This window comes from Helianthus annuus, chromosome 1 (genome assembly GCF_002127325.2).
Source record: "Helianthus annuus cultivar XRQ/B chromosome 1, HanXRQr2.0-SUNRISE, whole genome shotgun sequence".
NCBI lineage: Eukaryota > Viridiplantae > Streptophyta > Magnoliopsida > Asterales > Asteraceae > Helianthus > Helianthus annuus.
Genome location: NC_035433.2, coordinates 95325865 through 95342885, shown reverse-complemented (window position 1 = coordinate 95342885; position 17021 = coordinate 95325865). Strand labels below are relative to the sequence as shown.

Below are 17021 nucleotides of genomic sequence, written 5' to 3'. Positions count from 1 at the left end.
AACCCTAAATGATGCTCGTACCTTCAAATGAATAAATCATGGATCGTACGGAGCGAAACGCGGGAGAAAGTTAGAGATTACAAGCTACAGGGGTTAATTGTGTCAACATGTTTAATTTATACCTCTGAGTGATCCTTTGACGAACCCGAGGCTTTGTAACAGTAAAATACGCTCACTAGAATATACGATATAAATTTCGCGAAGTTCCGTTTTAAAACGAGAAAGTTATGATCAAATTCGTTTGTGAGGGGTTAAAAGCGTCAACTATAAAAGTTAAGGCTTTTCGGATAGTAATTAAACTAACCGGTGACTTAATAATGCGGGTAAAGGTCACGAGGCCCTTAGTTGTAAATAATCGAGGGACAAATCGCAAAGTTACCCCTTCGAAACCGAAAGGTCAGGTGAATCGTGACAAAAGATTTGAAAATCTTGAAATTCAGGCCTCAGGCGGCCCGCCTGAGTGAAACAAGCAAGTTAATGCGGGCCGCGAGCCACCTGTGGATACGTTTCCTGACATGAAGATTCAGGCGGCCCGCGTGCATGTAGCCTGAATCTTAATGCGGGCCACGTACGAGTCCCAGATGCAGAAACTTCGGACAGACTTGCTGTTTGAGCTTGTGAATGATCATTGAGGCAATTAATGAAGCATGTGCGCCCTCTACATGACCCCTAGCACCCAGGGCCACCTGCTGATCATCCATGAACCCTTGTAGGGTGAGTTGTAATGATCTTATGCATGAAATGTTACTATAAAAGGCCATACATTGTGCACAATTGAAACACACCTCAAAACCTGTTCTCTTGGTCATCTCTGGAGCTCTCAAGCACTCTTCTAACATCCTTAGTCGTGCACCAAGCTTCTGTAAGTTGCCTAACCCTTTTGTGGCTTAGTTTAGCTTAAAAGTCAATCCGTCGTAATTAACGATTGACTTTGCGATAAATCACAAATGGTCCAGTGGTTTGTCAAATCAAAGATAGTTATATGTTGGTAATCATGTGGGCTTTAAACCCCTAAAAGGGCACCCTCTGATTCCCACTCTAACTAGTCCAAATGTCGAGTCAAACGTGCTTAGAAAAAGTCAACAGAAATGCTATTTTGCGATTTCTTGCATAATCGGTAATGTAGATGATATGTAACCTGTTTAAACACTCATAAAACATGATAATAAGTATATTAACTAGTCTAAGCTTGTTCGATCCGACCATTTACTGTTTTAGACCTGGTTCGGAACCGAAAGTCGCAAAGCTTTGACTTTCGCATTGAATTCAGTTCTGACCCGTTAAAGTATGATTTAGATATGCCTTAGGACTCTCTTAGAACCAGGTTACATGATGGTATAACCCTCTGTGACCGGTTCGTTGTTTGTCCGAGTCTTTTACGCATTTCCGTTAAATGCTTAAAAGTTGACCGTAACGCCCTTATTAATTTAAAACGAGAATTTCGGACATGTAAAAGAGCCATAACCTTAGTTACTGATTTCTAAGCATGTCCCTAAAATTTCACGTCAATCCGAGGTCCAGAATAGGAGTTATGCTAAATAGCGCAAATTACGGAACGTTAGTAAGTTAATAGCGCAATTAGCATAATGCCTATCTAAAACCGGATTTCGACACCAAACCTTTTACTCTCTGATGTAAAATAATATTTTGGGATTTTTAAAGATTTTTAATTATTTTTAACCTGCTCATAACCTGCGATGGCAAAGGTTCGGTAAATACTAAATATACCCTTTCGGCCATAACTTGGGTTCTACAAGGTCTTTTGACCCGATTCCAGTTGCTACTGATTTTAAATAATAAATAAAGTATTTTAGACTTGATAAACTGTTCGGGAAACTCAGATTTCCTGTAGAACTCAGAAACCTCTTTTATAATCTTTAAAAAGACCGAAATACCCCTACGGGGCATAATATGAACTTAAACTCGTTCCGGGCATTATGGAAGGTATCCTACTGATACCACAACCTCTTTAAAGCATATTGACTTAGGAAAACAGTGTAGGACTCTTACGGTTACCCGTTACGCCTTTTGCGCGCACGATTCGGCTTATGTAACTAGTTTACATAAAATAGCCGAAACGGGTCAAACCATATTGTTTTGACCCCAAAATACAGAGTGTGATTATTATACCCCTATAAAACAAGTCTTCAAACTTGTTGGGTCAAAATCACATTCCATTCCCGGTTTTCGCCTTTCACGCGATTAAACCGTATCTATCCTTCGAAACTGACCGGTTTAAGCTACGGCTAAATTAAAGACCCGTTAGGATTCTAATAGGTTAATTTAAACCTTCGTTCCAGATTAGGGGACCAGTAAAAGCTATCTGCAATTTATTTCAATTAAGGAATTATACTTGCAAAGGTAAATACTTTTAACTTATTTTCCGTAATACGGGCTTGGGTTACGGTATTTAAATTACCGCTTGGTCGGGCAATTGACCCCAACTCATTAGTAGTTGGGTATTATCAATGTGACCCGTTTAAAAATTTGTTTTGTTGGCTTTACGCCTTTGGGAGCTTAATGACCATGTCCCGGATATCCTTGGCAGCATTTTATGAAATGGCCACGACCTTGACATCCGGGTGTAGGCGTACACCCGGCATTATGTCCATGACTATAAAGGTATAGCCGTTGGTTTTTCCCGCCACGGTTTTATGCTATGTGGTGTGTCTATTAAACTTTAACCCGGCACGACCCGGGCGACCGAACGCATAGCAAACATGTAATTCTTTACAAGATTTAATTATAAATTTTCCCAAGTTATAAAGAGTTTGTGCCTTGTGCATTTAAACCAATTTTATTAAACATTTTACAAAAGTGTCAGTTGAATGTATTTACCAGTGTAAACTGACGTATTTTCCCAAAAAGACTAAATGCAGGTACTATGCGTAATTGGCTGGGATTTCTCCTTAGCATCATTAGAAGTCTCGCAAGCTTAAGATACCTGAAGTCTGTTGAACAATACTTTTATTATTACTATTTGATCCACTGTGGATTTTTATTTCAACAATGGTGATACTTTGATATTACATTTAACGTTGAAATATATTTATCTTTATGCTTCCGCTGTGCATTCATATATTGTGTGGTTTGACTATATTGTTGCCAACTACGTCACGGTAATCCCCCACCGGGCCCACCGGTGAGACACGTGGAAATCGGGGTGTGACAGTGACCTCTCTATTTCTTATTTAAGTATTTCATTTCTGCCCTAGTTTTCTATGTCTTGTTAAGTTTGATTATCTAAGTGTTTTTGTATTGGAGATTAGCCATCTCGAATCAGGCCAACTATCTTATTATTTCAATAAATCAGCTCTTTATTTTCCGGTATCTATCAGGCAAGCACTCCTTCTTCGTCGGTTAACGATGGTTAGTATTGCGTCTTGGAATATTAGGGGTTTGAACCGGCCCATTAAGCAAACTGAGGTTCGACAGGCTGTTAAGGAGTTTAACTTAAGTTTATGTGCAATTCTTGAATCACACGTTGAGGTGAGTAATCTTTCTAAAGTTTGCAAGGCTATTTTTCGTTCTTGGCACTGGACGTCTAATGGGGCTCAATGCAATAAAGGCACGAGAATTATTGTTGGGTGGAATCCTAATATCTTTGATGTTATGGTGCTTTCGGAGTTTGATCAAGTTATGCACCTGCAACTGTTTTTTAAACAGGTGAAAAGAATGGTATTTTGTTCAATTATTTATGCTGCGAATTATTATGTCACTCGTAGGGAGCTTTGGAATCACCTCTCAATGCATAAAAATTTCGTTCGTAATGAGCCTTGGGTTATCTTAGGCGACTTTAATTCTGCTTTGAATCTTGAAGATAAATCTATGGGGTGCTCTTCGGTTTCTACTAGTATGAAAGATTTTCAAGCTTGCGTTGATGACATTGAGATGGTTGATTTAAATCGATCAGGTATTCATTTTACGTGGAATTAGAAGCCAAAGAAGGGGATTGGGTTAATGAAAAAGATTGATAGAGTTATGGGTAATACTCAGTTCATAACCAGTTTTCCGAGTGCTGTGGCGATGTTCTACCCGTCCCGGTTATCGGACCACTATCCGTGTGTTCTCAAGTTTCCGGAAGTTAGCAAAGCTAAACATCGGTCTTTCAAATTTGCTAATTTTCTGGTACATAAACCTGAATTCATGGGGATTGTCAAGCGGGTGTGGGATACGCGTATTAGTGGTGTGTATCAGTTTTCTGTCATTAAGAAACTTCGGCTGCTTAAGTCTCCATTACGAGGATTGCTTTTTCAGCAAGGGAATTTGCATAAGAAGGTTCAACTCTTGCGTAATAGACTCGATGGGATTCAGCGTGATCTTGATAAGGATCTGAATAGTGACATGCTTCGGGTTGAGGAAACTAATATCCGTCGTGATTATCAGGAGGCCTTACTAGATGAGGAGCGGTTTTTGAAGCAAAAGTCCAAGGTGGATTGGTTAGCGGCTGGTGATATGAATTCGGCCTTCTTTCACTCATCGCTAAAGAACAAAATTCATTGATTGATGTCATTCGGGATGCTAGTGGGAATGTGTTTGAGGATGATTTGGTTCAAAAAGCGTTTGTTGATCACTATGAGAACTTCTTGGGATGCAAGGGTGATACGTCGCTTAGTCCATCTCCTGAGTTGTTTTCTAAAACGTTATATGGATGTTGCTACTCATATGGTTCGTCCAGTCACGACTGACGGGGTTAGAAAGGCTATGTTTTCGATTGGTTCGGATAAGGCTCCAGGTCCATATGGTTTTACTGCTAGATTTTTTAAAAGTGCTTGGCCTATCGTGGGTAATGATGTTTCGAATGCCGTTATTGATTTTTTTGTTACGGGAAAGCTTCTTCGGGAATTAAATCATACACTTATTGTTCTGCTTCCTAAAGTTACTTCCCCGTATGTGGTCACGGATTATCGTCCGATTGCTTGTTGCAATGTCCTGTACAAATGCATTAGTAAGATTGTTGCCGAGAGAATTAAAGTGGCGTTGAATGATATTGTGAGTGTCAACCAATCAGCTTTTGTGCCGGGTAGAAAAATTTCTGATAATATTTTGTTAACGCAAGAGTTAATGCATAACTACCACCGGAATATCGGTCCCCCTAAGTGTGCGTTCAAAGTTGACATTCAGAAGGCTTATGATACTGTGGATTGGAGTTTTCTCAAGAATATTTTGCTTGGTTTCGGGTTTCATTCCAACATGGTTCACTGGATTATGGTTTGTGTCTCTACTACCACGTTTTCAGTGTGCATTAATGGTGATGTTCATGGTTTTTTCAAGGGTAACCGGGGGTTAAGACAGGGTGATCCGATCTCTCCATACTTATTCACGCTTGTTATGGAGATTCTTACAGCTATTTTACAGCATGCGGTTAGGATTGACTCTTCGTTTAAATTTCACAACAAGTGCGAACGTCAACAGATTATCAACCTCTGTTTTGCGGATGACTTGTTTATCTTTTCGAAAGGTGAGATTGTGTCGGCCAGGTGTATCATGAAGTCCCTCAATTCTTTTTCAAAGATGTCGGGATTATTACCTAGTATTCAGAAAAGTACAGTTTTTTTCTCTAATGTGCCATCTTATATTAAAACTGCTATTTTGAATATTATGCCTTTTAAGGAGGGTAATTTGCCTGTGAGATATTTGGGTGTGCCCCTTATATCTTCTCGTTTGCTTTATAAAGATTGTCAAGTGGTGGTGGAGAAGCTTGAAAAACGTATCATGCATTGGAGGAATAAGTTACTTTCGTTTGCGGGCAGGGTACAACTCATTGTTTCGGTCTTGTCTTCGATGCATATTTTCTGGTCTTCTGTGTTTATTTTGCCTGCACGGGTGATTCTTAATTTGGAGGCTTTGATGCGGAATTTTTTATGGTCTCATGACAGTGCTTTTCAAAAAGGTCGGGCCAAGGTTTCTTGGAAAGCTGTTTGTGTGCCTAAATATGAGGGTGGGTTAGGCATCCGTCGGATTAGTGATGTTAATAAAGCTCTTATGACAGCGCATATTTGGAGTATTATTTCGAGACGTGACTCTTTGTGGGTTCAGTGGGTTCACTCACACAGGTTGAAAGGTAAAAGTTTTTGGGCTTGTAGAGTTCCTGCTAGTTGTTGCTGGTCTTGGAGGAAGCTTCTTCAGATTCGACCGAGTATGAGGAGTTTCGTTTGGACCGATATTGGTAATGGTTTAAGTACTTCAGCTTGGTTCGATACTTGGAGTGTATTGGGTCCGCTTGATCAGATCCTATCGCCTAGAGCTATTGCCAATGCGGGATTCAATATGGGGTCTAAGGTTTCTGATGTGTTTTCAGACAATTCGTGGAGATGGCTAGCCGCTTGGAGGGATATATATCCGGTTCTTATCCAACTGGATCAGATGTCCATTGATCCGCACAAACCTGATAAACTCATGTGGCATCAAGGAGATCATTTTCATGATTTTTCAACAGCTCGTGCTTGGGACTCGATTAGGCATCGAGAGTTGGAGATAGAGTGGAGTCGAATTGTTTGGTTCGGTCAGTGCATCCCGCGTCATGCTTTTTTAATGTGGCTGATCATGAGGCGTAAGTTACTCACTCAGGATAAAATTTTGTCTTGGGATATCTCGCGTAGGAAGAATATGGACATGATGTGTTGTTTGCTTTGCTATGCTAATCACGATTCTCATAGTCATCTGTTTTTCGAATGTAAGTTTTCTTCTCAAGTTTGGCATATGGTTAGGCACAAAGTGGGTATGGTTTCGATTCAGCCCAAGTGGGACGATATTGTTAATTGGCTTCTGTTGCGGTCCAAGTCGAAGTCTGCGGCTAACTATGTTGCGAGATTGTTGGTGGCGGCTAGTGCTTATGTGATTTGGCAGGAGCGTAACGCTAGATTATTCAAGAACCAGTTGAGACCTCCGGAAACTATAAGTGAAATTATTATCCAACAGGTGCGATATAAATTGATGGGAGCGAAGTTGAAGAACTGTGTCAACGTGCGTAGGCTACTAAGGGAGTGGGAGATTAACGGAACTGAACTTCATGATGATGGCGGCTGATTAAGATTGTTTTTGCTTATATTTCTAGAGCCTAGTCTAGTTTTTCCTTTTTGGTGGTTTTTGTTTGTTTTCATAGTTTCAACTTTCATGGGGCATATCCTGTGATTGAACTAGTGTAGACTCTCTACACTACTTGTGCGTTTTGGTTGTGAATATATAAAATCACCGGGATAACCCTTTACCAAAAAAAAAAAAAAGTGAACCAATCAACAAATTGCCACATTCACCTTTTCCCAACCCTTTTCCATTCTCTAGTAAGCTCTTGGTCATTGTTATACCACCTTAGGGGGTACGGTGCGGTGCGGTGCGGCAATCATTGTCGGTAAAGGGGTTTACCGAATAGGTAAACCATTGCCTACACCCATTTGCCGAAGAAGATGATGCCGTGCGGTGAGGGTATACCGAATCGGGGAGAAGAGAGAGAGTGAGGGAGCAGGAGGGAGAGAGGGAGTGTATGAGAGAGAGGGTATTGTGGGGGTGGGGTCCATGCCATCTTTCAACCAGTTACACATTTTTCCTTTTTTTTAAGTTTACCACTTCACTAAGTGTTTAAACCATTGCCAACAATTTTCAGCAAAGTTTAAACACTTTTGACAGATTGACATGGCGCGCTCTGATTAGTCGGTTTTTTGGTTTGCCACTTCAAAATATTTAACCACTCTTTACACCCTTATGTCACCAAAGTGATTTTCTGAAAAACTAGGTCATGAGATCGACATCCACTTATTGTATTTAAGGACAACTATTCACCTACATGTAAGTGCTCACCTAATTGTTACTTATCCAGGCAATTAAATTAAAAATGAATAGAATGATTTAAATCCTACTATAATGAATAGTGCAACGCAATTACTTTTTTTTTAACAGCAAATTTTTGTACTTTTGTTGTTTCTGAGACTCGAACCCAAGACTTCCTCTCCTAAAATGTTTAAAGACGTTACATTTACCAATAGACCACCACTCATTGATATGCAAAGTAATTATCTATATTAATAGAAACTCCCCATGAACAGTATTTCTTATTTTTGTTTAATATTATTTTTTTACTTTTCATTATTTTATTGTTTTATTACTTTATTTGATTTTAATCGTATTTATTCTTATGTTAATACGGTCAAAGTATGTGTATCAAACAAAATACTATAAAAATGGATGCATATCGTAACGATAGGGTGTCAGTTTATGGAAATCATTAACAATAAAATTAAATATTGGTACCGATTGATACATATGTTGTTTAATTAGTTTCAATTCGGTTTGGTACGACAACGATACAACGTCCGTTTTCAAAAAAAAAAAATTGCAATGTTGAAATATAATAAACAAAGAATTCAAACTAACATAACCAATATCAACTGAACAAGATCATTACTGGTATCGATATTCGCTTTTATTGTTTTCGACTGATGTTATGTTTTCTCTTTGGAATGATACTATAGCAAATGCAAGTACCGTAACGAACCGAACTAATACCGATTGATTTCCGCCACGAAGCGCGAGGGAATCTCACTAGTTACTATTACTAACTAGTGTTTTTAAATTACGCGCGTTGCGCGAAAGGCATTGGTGTTTTCGACCGTCGGGCGAGGATTTGGGGCATGGGTTGACACGTGGACTTCGAGCCCCCCGCTGGTAAGTGACGTGTTGGGTCGGTATGGCGGGGCGTGGCTAGCTCGCGTGGGTTGGCCAGTTTTATAAAAATTTAAAAAAACCTAAAATAAAAAAATACACACAGAATTAAAAAAAAAAAAGCCTAAAATTATTATTAAAAGTTCCTAAAAAATACAAAATTCTACAAAAAAAAGGATTACAAAATAAAAAAAAAGCCTAAAGCGTTAGGTAGATTTCGAAACAGGCGAGCTTGTCAAACGACTTCCGCTCCTTGCCCCGGAACTGGATGTTGGCCACCGCAACCCAGTCTTCGTGACTTATATCATCGCACGTCACGCTATCGTAGTAGGTTTTAAAACGGTCGAGCTTCGGTCGTAGCTCGTGCCACTTGTGTTGGCACGCGTTTAAATTGTGCCAGTCGTTCCCCAAGTTGTGCCGGTAGCTAGCGAAAGCTTCCGGCCAGTAACAACGGGTCTCACTGGGTTGGCGGCCCTTCATCGCGTTGTGCCGGTATCAAGTGTGGGTAGCGGGTTCGGGTAGGTAGAGTGAAGGTTTGGAGTAGCGATGTGGACATGCGGTGGGGTTGGGGGGTTTTATAGTGACTTGGGTGAACCGTTTGGCTTGGCCAAACGGTTATTTTTTAAAATTTAAACCTAGCCGCTATTGCCTAGCCAACCCAGCCAATGAGAGCCGGCCACGGAGGACCGCTAGTCATGCCCAACGCCCGGACTGAAACTCCCGCCTAAGAGGCCACACCGAAACCCAAGCCCACCCGGGGTGGTGACTTGGGTATTTGTACCCAACCCACGCCCCATACCCCATAGTCTGATAAATGAATATAAGATATAATAAAAAAACACATAATAAAGAATGATTACAAGCCAAACGGTTATTTTTTAAAATTTAAACCTAGCCGCTATGGCCTAGCCAACCCAACCCAGTCAATGAGAGCCGGCCACGGAGGACCGCTAGTCATGCCAAACGCCTGGACTTAAACTCCCAAACGGTTATTTTTTAAAATTTAAACCTAGCCGCTATTGCCTAGCCAACCCAGCCAATGAGAGCCGGCCACGGAGGACCGCTAGTCATGCCCAACGCCCGGACTGAAACTCCCGCCTAAGAGGCCACACCGAAACCCAAGCCCACCCGGGGTGGTGACTTGGGTATTTGTACCCAACCCACGCCCCATACCCCATAGTCTGATAAATGAATATAAGATATAATAAAAAAACACATAATAAAGAATGATTACAAGCCAAACGGTTATTTTTTAAAATTTAAACCTAGCCGCTATGGCCTAGCCAACCCAACCCAGTCAATGAGAGCCGGCCACGGAGGACCGCTAGTCATGCCAAACGCCTGGACTTAAACTCCCACCCAAGTGGCCACACCGAAACCCAAGCCTACCCGGGGTGGTGACTTGGGTATTTGTACCTAACCCTCGTCCCATACCCCATAATCTAATAAATGAATATAAATTATAATAAAAAATCATATAATAAAGAATGAGCACTGTTCATTCCCTTTTAAATTTATCATATATTAACTAGGTTTATCACTCTAGCCGTGTTGCGGCAAACTTCTTTTGTTATTTAGTCTGTGTTTACATGTGTTTTGAAATCACTACGAGCGCGTTGCACGCGGAACCACTAACAAAAATAAAGAAAATGTAAAAAACAGTAAAAAGTAATCGAAAGAAAATCAACCAAAAAAGTTATATGTTAATGATGTTCGTATGAAACCCGTGGTCAGAGATGAGCAAATAATACTGGGTACCGGTACCGAATTTCCCAAACCGAAGGATCCTAAGTACCAATTCGGTACCGACTTTTGGCGTTCCTAGTACCGGTTCGCTACCGATTTTTACCTTCATATGCCTGTACCGTAACCGGTATTTTCGGTATCGGTTGCCACCAAGCTCATCCCTACCCCTAAAACTAAAAAATGAAATCATTAAAAGTTGAAGAAAATCAAGAAGAAAAAGTTGTACGATACCATTGTTGTTTGTACGGCACCTGTGATCAGGGATGAGCAAATGGTACCGTGTAGCAGTACCGAATTTCCCAAACTAAAAGATTTTCAAACTCAATCCGGTACCGACTTTTGGCGTTTTCTGTATCACGCTGGTGCCGATTGTACCTTCATGTACTAATAATGAACCGGACCGTACCTGTATTTTCAATACCAGTATTGGTTGACAACAAGCTTATCCAACTGTGAGAGAGTAAAGAAAATAATAATAATTAGTATTATTATATTAGTATATTATTATTATAATTATCATATGTCCATTTGCTTTGTATTATTAATAGTATATTATATTAGTATATTATTATTATTATTATTATCATTATGATTATTATTATATAATATAATCACTGTTTATTTGTTTTTTGTATTATTAATAGTATATTATATTAGTATATTATTATTATATAATATATAATATAATCACTGTTCATTTGGTTTCTATTATTAATAGATAGTAATAGTAATAATTAGTGAAGAAGAGAACACATGGAATATGATTCAAGTTAAAAAGATTGGTGTTAATGAATGAGGTCAACGTATACGATTCATTTTTTCTTATCTAACTTATAATAAAAGACTCCAAATAATGACACATGTCATTCTCTCCCTCAACCTCATAAATTTTATTTATAATAATTTAATAAATTTCTTTTAATATTAATCTAATAACCAATATATAGATATCATTTATTTTTCTCATTATCTTTATCTAAGATTAATAAATAACTTTAATTTTGCAATTTAGACCCTTTGTTTTTTTTTTTTACTTTTAACCCAAAGTTTTTCATCATTTGCAATTTAATTCCAACTCTTTTTTATTTTCAATTTTGGTCCACCATACTTATCATCTTTCCCAAATTTTTCGTTTCGTTCTAAATTTTGTGAGTTAATGCACTGCAACTTGCGTGTGGGGTTCAACATTTTTTTCGTATATTTTTTCCCGTTTGACTAGACCGTCCCAGCAAATCTTTTTTTCTCCGTTTAACAAGTTCGACCAACGTGCGGGTCCTGGATTGACTGAGTTATTTTTTTCTATGTTTTACGTTACGGTTTAATTTCTCTGAAACGAGCGTTCGTGATTCAAAGGTTTTACGTTTGCTTTTCGCTCGGCATTATTTTTTTCGTTTTTATTTAATTTGTTTTTACGAGCTTGTGTTGCTGATCGATGACAGTGGTGTAGCATTGGTTTTACTTGACACAGTTTTACAACAACCGCTGCAACGCGGGGGCTTAATACTAGTTATAATAAATATACAATGTTGTTTAAGAAAGTGCGAGACAAATGACATTTTATGTAAGAGAGACGAGAAGCAATATAATAAATTAGTTTTCAAGATTTAAGTGAGTTTTCGTAACCAAATCATCCAAAATTAGTTTTGATCCTAACAATAAATAAAGTAATTTTTATTTAATAAAAATATTAATACAATTAACAATAAAAATTAACGATAATATAATATTTTATTTTTTATTTATAGGAAAAGATTAAATAGAAAGTTTTGTTTTGATAGAAAGGGTAAGAAAGAATGTGATTATGACATGTATCACTTCTTGAGAACTAGATTAAACGGTAATTTTATCTATTTTATTTTTTTCTCAAAACCCATATCACGTTCTTTTCTCAACCCTACTCGGCAACACCACAGCTACCACTACCACTTCCATAACCACCACATCCACCATATCCAACCTGCACCATCACCACCATTCGACAATCTGCCACCCTTGTTATCACCAGCTACCGCTCTACATCTTAACCTGACCACCACTCCTTCATTTGTCAACTCTGTATTAAGTTTATCCCACCGCCACAACAACGGCCCTGCCCTAACGGAGACGGAACGTGTTAGCCATCACCGGAGCTGCTGCCTTCTTAAAGTTCTCAAGTTCACTTTTGATGCAACTAACTCGAAGAAACGATTTCAAGAAGAAAGGTATCCGATTCTGTTCATAAGTAAAAGATTAGGCTAAAATGCAATGGTCGTCGAACCAACATTTTTTAAGCTTGAACTGATGTAAAAGTCAAATCCTGGACTAGTTCTTTATTGATTTTGGAGATGAGTATAAATATTATGCTTCTAATGATATGAATAGTTTATCAACATGTATCGTGTTTTTCAGTTTGGATGTATATTACTTTTCTATTGGGTTTTTGGATAATAAAGTCAAACTAGGGGTTTCAAAGCAGGCGCATTGCGCCGGCAATTTACCATGCGCGATGTACTTGGGTGAATTTAGTTGCAGTCAATTTAGTAACCCATTCGACTCAAGCGTGGTGTTTCTCGTTCCAAAAATTAGAGTACCGAACTTCAAACCCAAAGTTGCAATTAGATTCGAATTTTAATGAAGAATTTGTTGGACCAAAGATAAATCTCTCTATAAATACAAATTATGACTTTGAAAGTACAAAGAATTTCACTTGGTACACAGGAAACCATAAGGAATGAAACTGGTTAAACTCAAAACACCACCACCTAAGTAATGGAATTAGTAGAATATGATAATATGAGGGTGATGTATTGTGTGAGTTTGGTTCAAAAACGAAATGTAAAATTTTACAGTCTTAAAATGTTGTAACATATTTCATCAATCACTCCTTTGGCCCTTTTCTCATTGTTTCCTTTACATGAATGTAAGATCTGCAGAGAAAAATCATATATGTGAAATGAATCGCATAAATCATGTGTAAACGATGTCGAATAAAAGCACACAGAATCACGTTGATTAAACGTGTCCCATATTATTATGAAAGTAGTTCTAATGCAAGTAACACTGAATAGAGTACCTTACGAGCACACTTTCCTACTACCAGCAAGCATTGCAATACTACTACTACCTGACAATAGGGGAAAATAATTAGAACAGTTATGTAAATCAAGCAATCAACAATTAGGTGTGTAAATCTTGTCGACCAATTTGAGAAAAAAAAAACGGATATAGAAAGAAAAGGAAACATGAGTCAATAGAATTTTCTCAGTCATGAAAGGAAAATGATAATGGTGAAAACAATAAGTCATATGATGAGGCTCAGACATAAATTGGTAAGATCAAAAGGATAAAGACAACACAGCTATGTAAGAACCATTAACTGTCATAGCCCCTTGTAACTGAAATAGTGAAAATAAGTGATTAGGATTTTAGGAACTGGCCAAAGACAATGATTATGCTCAGATAGATAATCAATCAAAGAAGTAAAGCAAACGTGTCATGGTTGTACACAAACCAGTTGTCGTGTGATAGCATAGTCAATTACATGACCTTCTCAGCTTTGTAACCAAGACACACTGAAATCTTATCCTTGCTCAAGCTCATACAAAAGAGCTGAAATGCATCACCATAGCCTTGGCGAAATCCTAAGATATTTTCATGTTTAAAAGGTAATAACAGAAAATCCGCAAAAGCACACATAAAAAATCAACTGAAAAGTCATAATATTATACATTTGGAAAATCCGCAGAGGCAAACTGTACATCGACTACACATAAAAAGTTAATTGAAACAGTCATAATATCCATGGAGATTATTAACTCATAATTCAAAATAAAATGAACTAAAACAGTCATAATATTATACCTTGGGAGATTATTAATGACTTCGTGTTTGAATCCAGCAGGTAGATTCACTTGCCATTCCATTAGTTCTTTCTGGTTCCATCGGAGCTCATCAACATTTCGATTGGGATTTAAAACATCGTCATTGTTGGCCTACAGTCATAAAGCTAACCACAATATAGGGGACTGATTAAGGGACGTTTAGACGTGTGTTTTCCAATTGACTACAACCACTTAAACAACTGATATTTTAAACAAATATGTGATTCTAACTGCCAATGTTCTGCAACACATGTCCCCAAAATTAACTCATTGTGTTCAAATTAAAAATCTATATAATTTATTTTGAAAGAAGGTTTGAGATGTATTGAAATAAAATAACAAAATGCATACCAATTTCACAAATTAAACACCTTAAATCAATCACTGTCTCTTTTTTAAAACCGAGGGAATGTAGAATCAACTAATTAATTAATGTATGGCCGGGAAAACTGAAAAAGGGACAACAAATCAAAATCGAACGCATAACCTGTTGATAACACCAGTTTGCCTCAGGCCAGCGGATGCCTCTTCACCGTTGTCGACGTCGGAGAACCCTACTCCGTCTCTGTCTCTCGTCTCTTCTTTGATCTGTTTCGCTCTCTCTAGACCCACTCCTTCACACCCGCGATGGTCAATGGAGAAGGGGCAGGGCGGTGGGTTTTTGGACGGGTGGTGTGTGATACCATCATCATCGGTCCTTGAACCTTCAAGAAAACCAAACTTACAGTGTAAAAAGGTGACGTAATCTTGCTGGAACCCTAGTTGAGTCACCGGAGTTCGTTTCTGAAGTCACCGCCATGCCTATAACCATAACCTCCATCATTGCCTTCTTAATCGTCATTACCTTCAACTGAACGGCGGCCGGAACCCTGGAACTTAGCCCACCCAATAGCGATTCTGATAAAGAAAACACTGCCGATACCATGTTTCATGGCGGAACCCTAACCGTCGCCGTCGCCGCCGCCGCCGCTAACCACTGAACCTTTTCGGCAGCCATCTCCGTCATCATCGTCGCGTTGTCACAAAAATTGCTATCGTCGTCGTCACCCTTATCTCACATCTTTCTCGTCTCAGTGGTATATGTGCAGTCAGAGGAGAGGATGAAGATGCGTGTTGTAGGTGAAATACCAAAAGTATCCCTTTTCTTTTCTACTGTTCAAAACGTTGGTCTATTAATAATATATAGGAGTAGGGGTGCAAACGAGCCGAGCAGCTCGCGAGCTACTTGAGATCGGCTCGAGAAAAAGCTCGAAACGAGCCAAGCCTTATCGAGCCCGAGCCGAGCTTGAGCCTAAAATAAAGCTCGTTTGCTTATCGAGCCCGAGCTCGAGCCTCGCATGTGAAGCTCGTTAGGCTCGTCAAGCCTTATCGAGCCTTAGTGTAAACGAGCCGAGTCGAGCTGAACTTATTCAAACGTGTTTACCAGCCGACCTCGAACCTAAAAATAAGCTTATTTAGTAAACGAGCCCGAGCCCGAGCTTCACTTATCGAGCTCGCGAGCCTAAAAAGTCTATTATATATATTATTTTTATTTAATATATTAATTAATAGATAATAAACGAGCCGAGCCCGAGCCGAGCTCGAGCTTGAGAAAATACAAACGAGCCGAGCTCGAGCCTTGAAAACAAAGCTCGAATCGAGCTCGAGCTCGAGCCCGAGCTCACATAAGTTAATCGAGCTCGAGCTCGAGCCTGGTCAAGTTCGGGCTCGGCTCGGCTCGTTTGCACCCCTATATAGGAGAATTCCTTTTGTTCATTTTGGATATCCAGTACTTATAAAACGCAATAAAGTCAAATGGGTATTGCATGTTCAGTTTTGGATATATATCATCTGTTATGATGGGTTTTTGGATAATAAAGTCAATTTCCTTATATTCATTTTGGATGTATAGTAATTAAAAACCGTAACAAAGTCAAATGATTTGTTTGTTTGTTTGCCTTTAGTTCTTGTGTTTTTTTTTAAAAGGTTTTTGTTTGTATCATGTGCTTCACAAGCTTTAATCTGGTGATAGTTTGGATTTTTTTTTTTATTTTTTTTTTGAATTATGCATACGATATGAATAGTTTGTTCCGAATTAGTGTAATAAAACAATGAAAAGCACAATAAATGCGTTTTACTCCATTACTTTTTATAAAACAATAAAAAAACATTTTCTTTTTGTGTTTTTAATGTATTGCGTTTTATAACACAATTAAAAAACGCATTTTTATTGTGTTTTAGTCTATTGCATGTTAGAAAAACGTTTTTTTTTTTGTTTTTAGTCTATTGCGTTTTAGAAAAATATTTTTTTTTGTGTTTTTAGTCCATTCGTTTTAGAATAAGCAGCTTCTTTTGTGTTTTTGATCCATTGCGTTATAGAATAGACATTTTTTTGTGTTTTTTATCCATTGCGTTTTAGAAAGAACACTTTCTTTTGTGTTTTTAGTCTATTGCGTTTTAGAAAGAACACTTTGTTTTGTGTTTTTGATCCATTACGTTTAAAAAAAGACATTTTTTGTGTTTTTGTATCCACTTCGTTTTAGAAAGAACACTTTCTTTTGTATTTTTAGTCCATTGTGTTTTAGAAAAAACGTTTTTTTTTTGTCCATTGCGTTTTAGAAAAAAAACTTTCTTTTGTGTTTTTAGTCCATTGGGTTTTGAAAAAAAAATCATTTTTTTGTGTTTTTTGGCCATTACGTTTTACGCATCTGGGTTATCGATATTTTTTTTAAACGTATAGTAATAGCGTGCTCGTTTTAATGTTAAAAAACGCTCGTT

General features: G+C 38.2%; 1 protein-coding gene and 1 long non-coding RNA gene across 3 annotated transcripts; one reads left to right on the top strand and one right to left on the bottom strand.

Annotated features, from left to right (window-relative positions):
• Window positions 1-3366: 3366 nt before the first annotated feature.
• On the top strand, window positions 3367-4503 carry LOC110900819. The gene is made up of 2 exons (XM_022147681.1): window positions 3367-3894; window positions 3937-4503. The coding sequence occupies exons 1-2, from the start codon at window positions 3367-3369 to the stop codon at window positions 4501-4503; spliced, it is 1095 nt and encodes a 364-aa protein (XP_022003373.1).
• Window positions 4504-13050: 8547 nt separating this feature from the next.
• Window positions 13051-15415, bottom strand: LOC110897832. Of its 2 annotated transcripts, none has more exons than XR_002568988.2 (3): window positions 14245-15415; window positions 13457-13507; window positions 13051-13310 (listed from the first exon to the last, which is right to left on the bottom strand). It is a non-coding gene; the product is annotated as an uncharacterized LOC110897832 (long non-coding RNA). The 2 variants fall into 2 exon arrangements; XR_004864275.1 differs by having other exon boundaries at window positions 13457-14146; window positions 14245-15409.
• Window positions 15416-17021: the final 1606 nt, after the last annotated feature.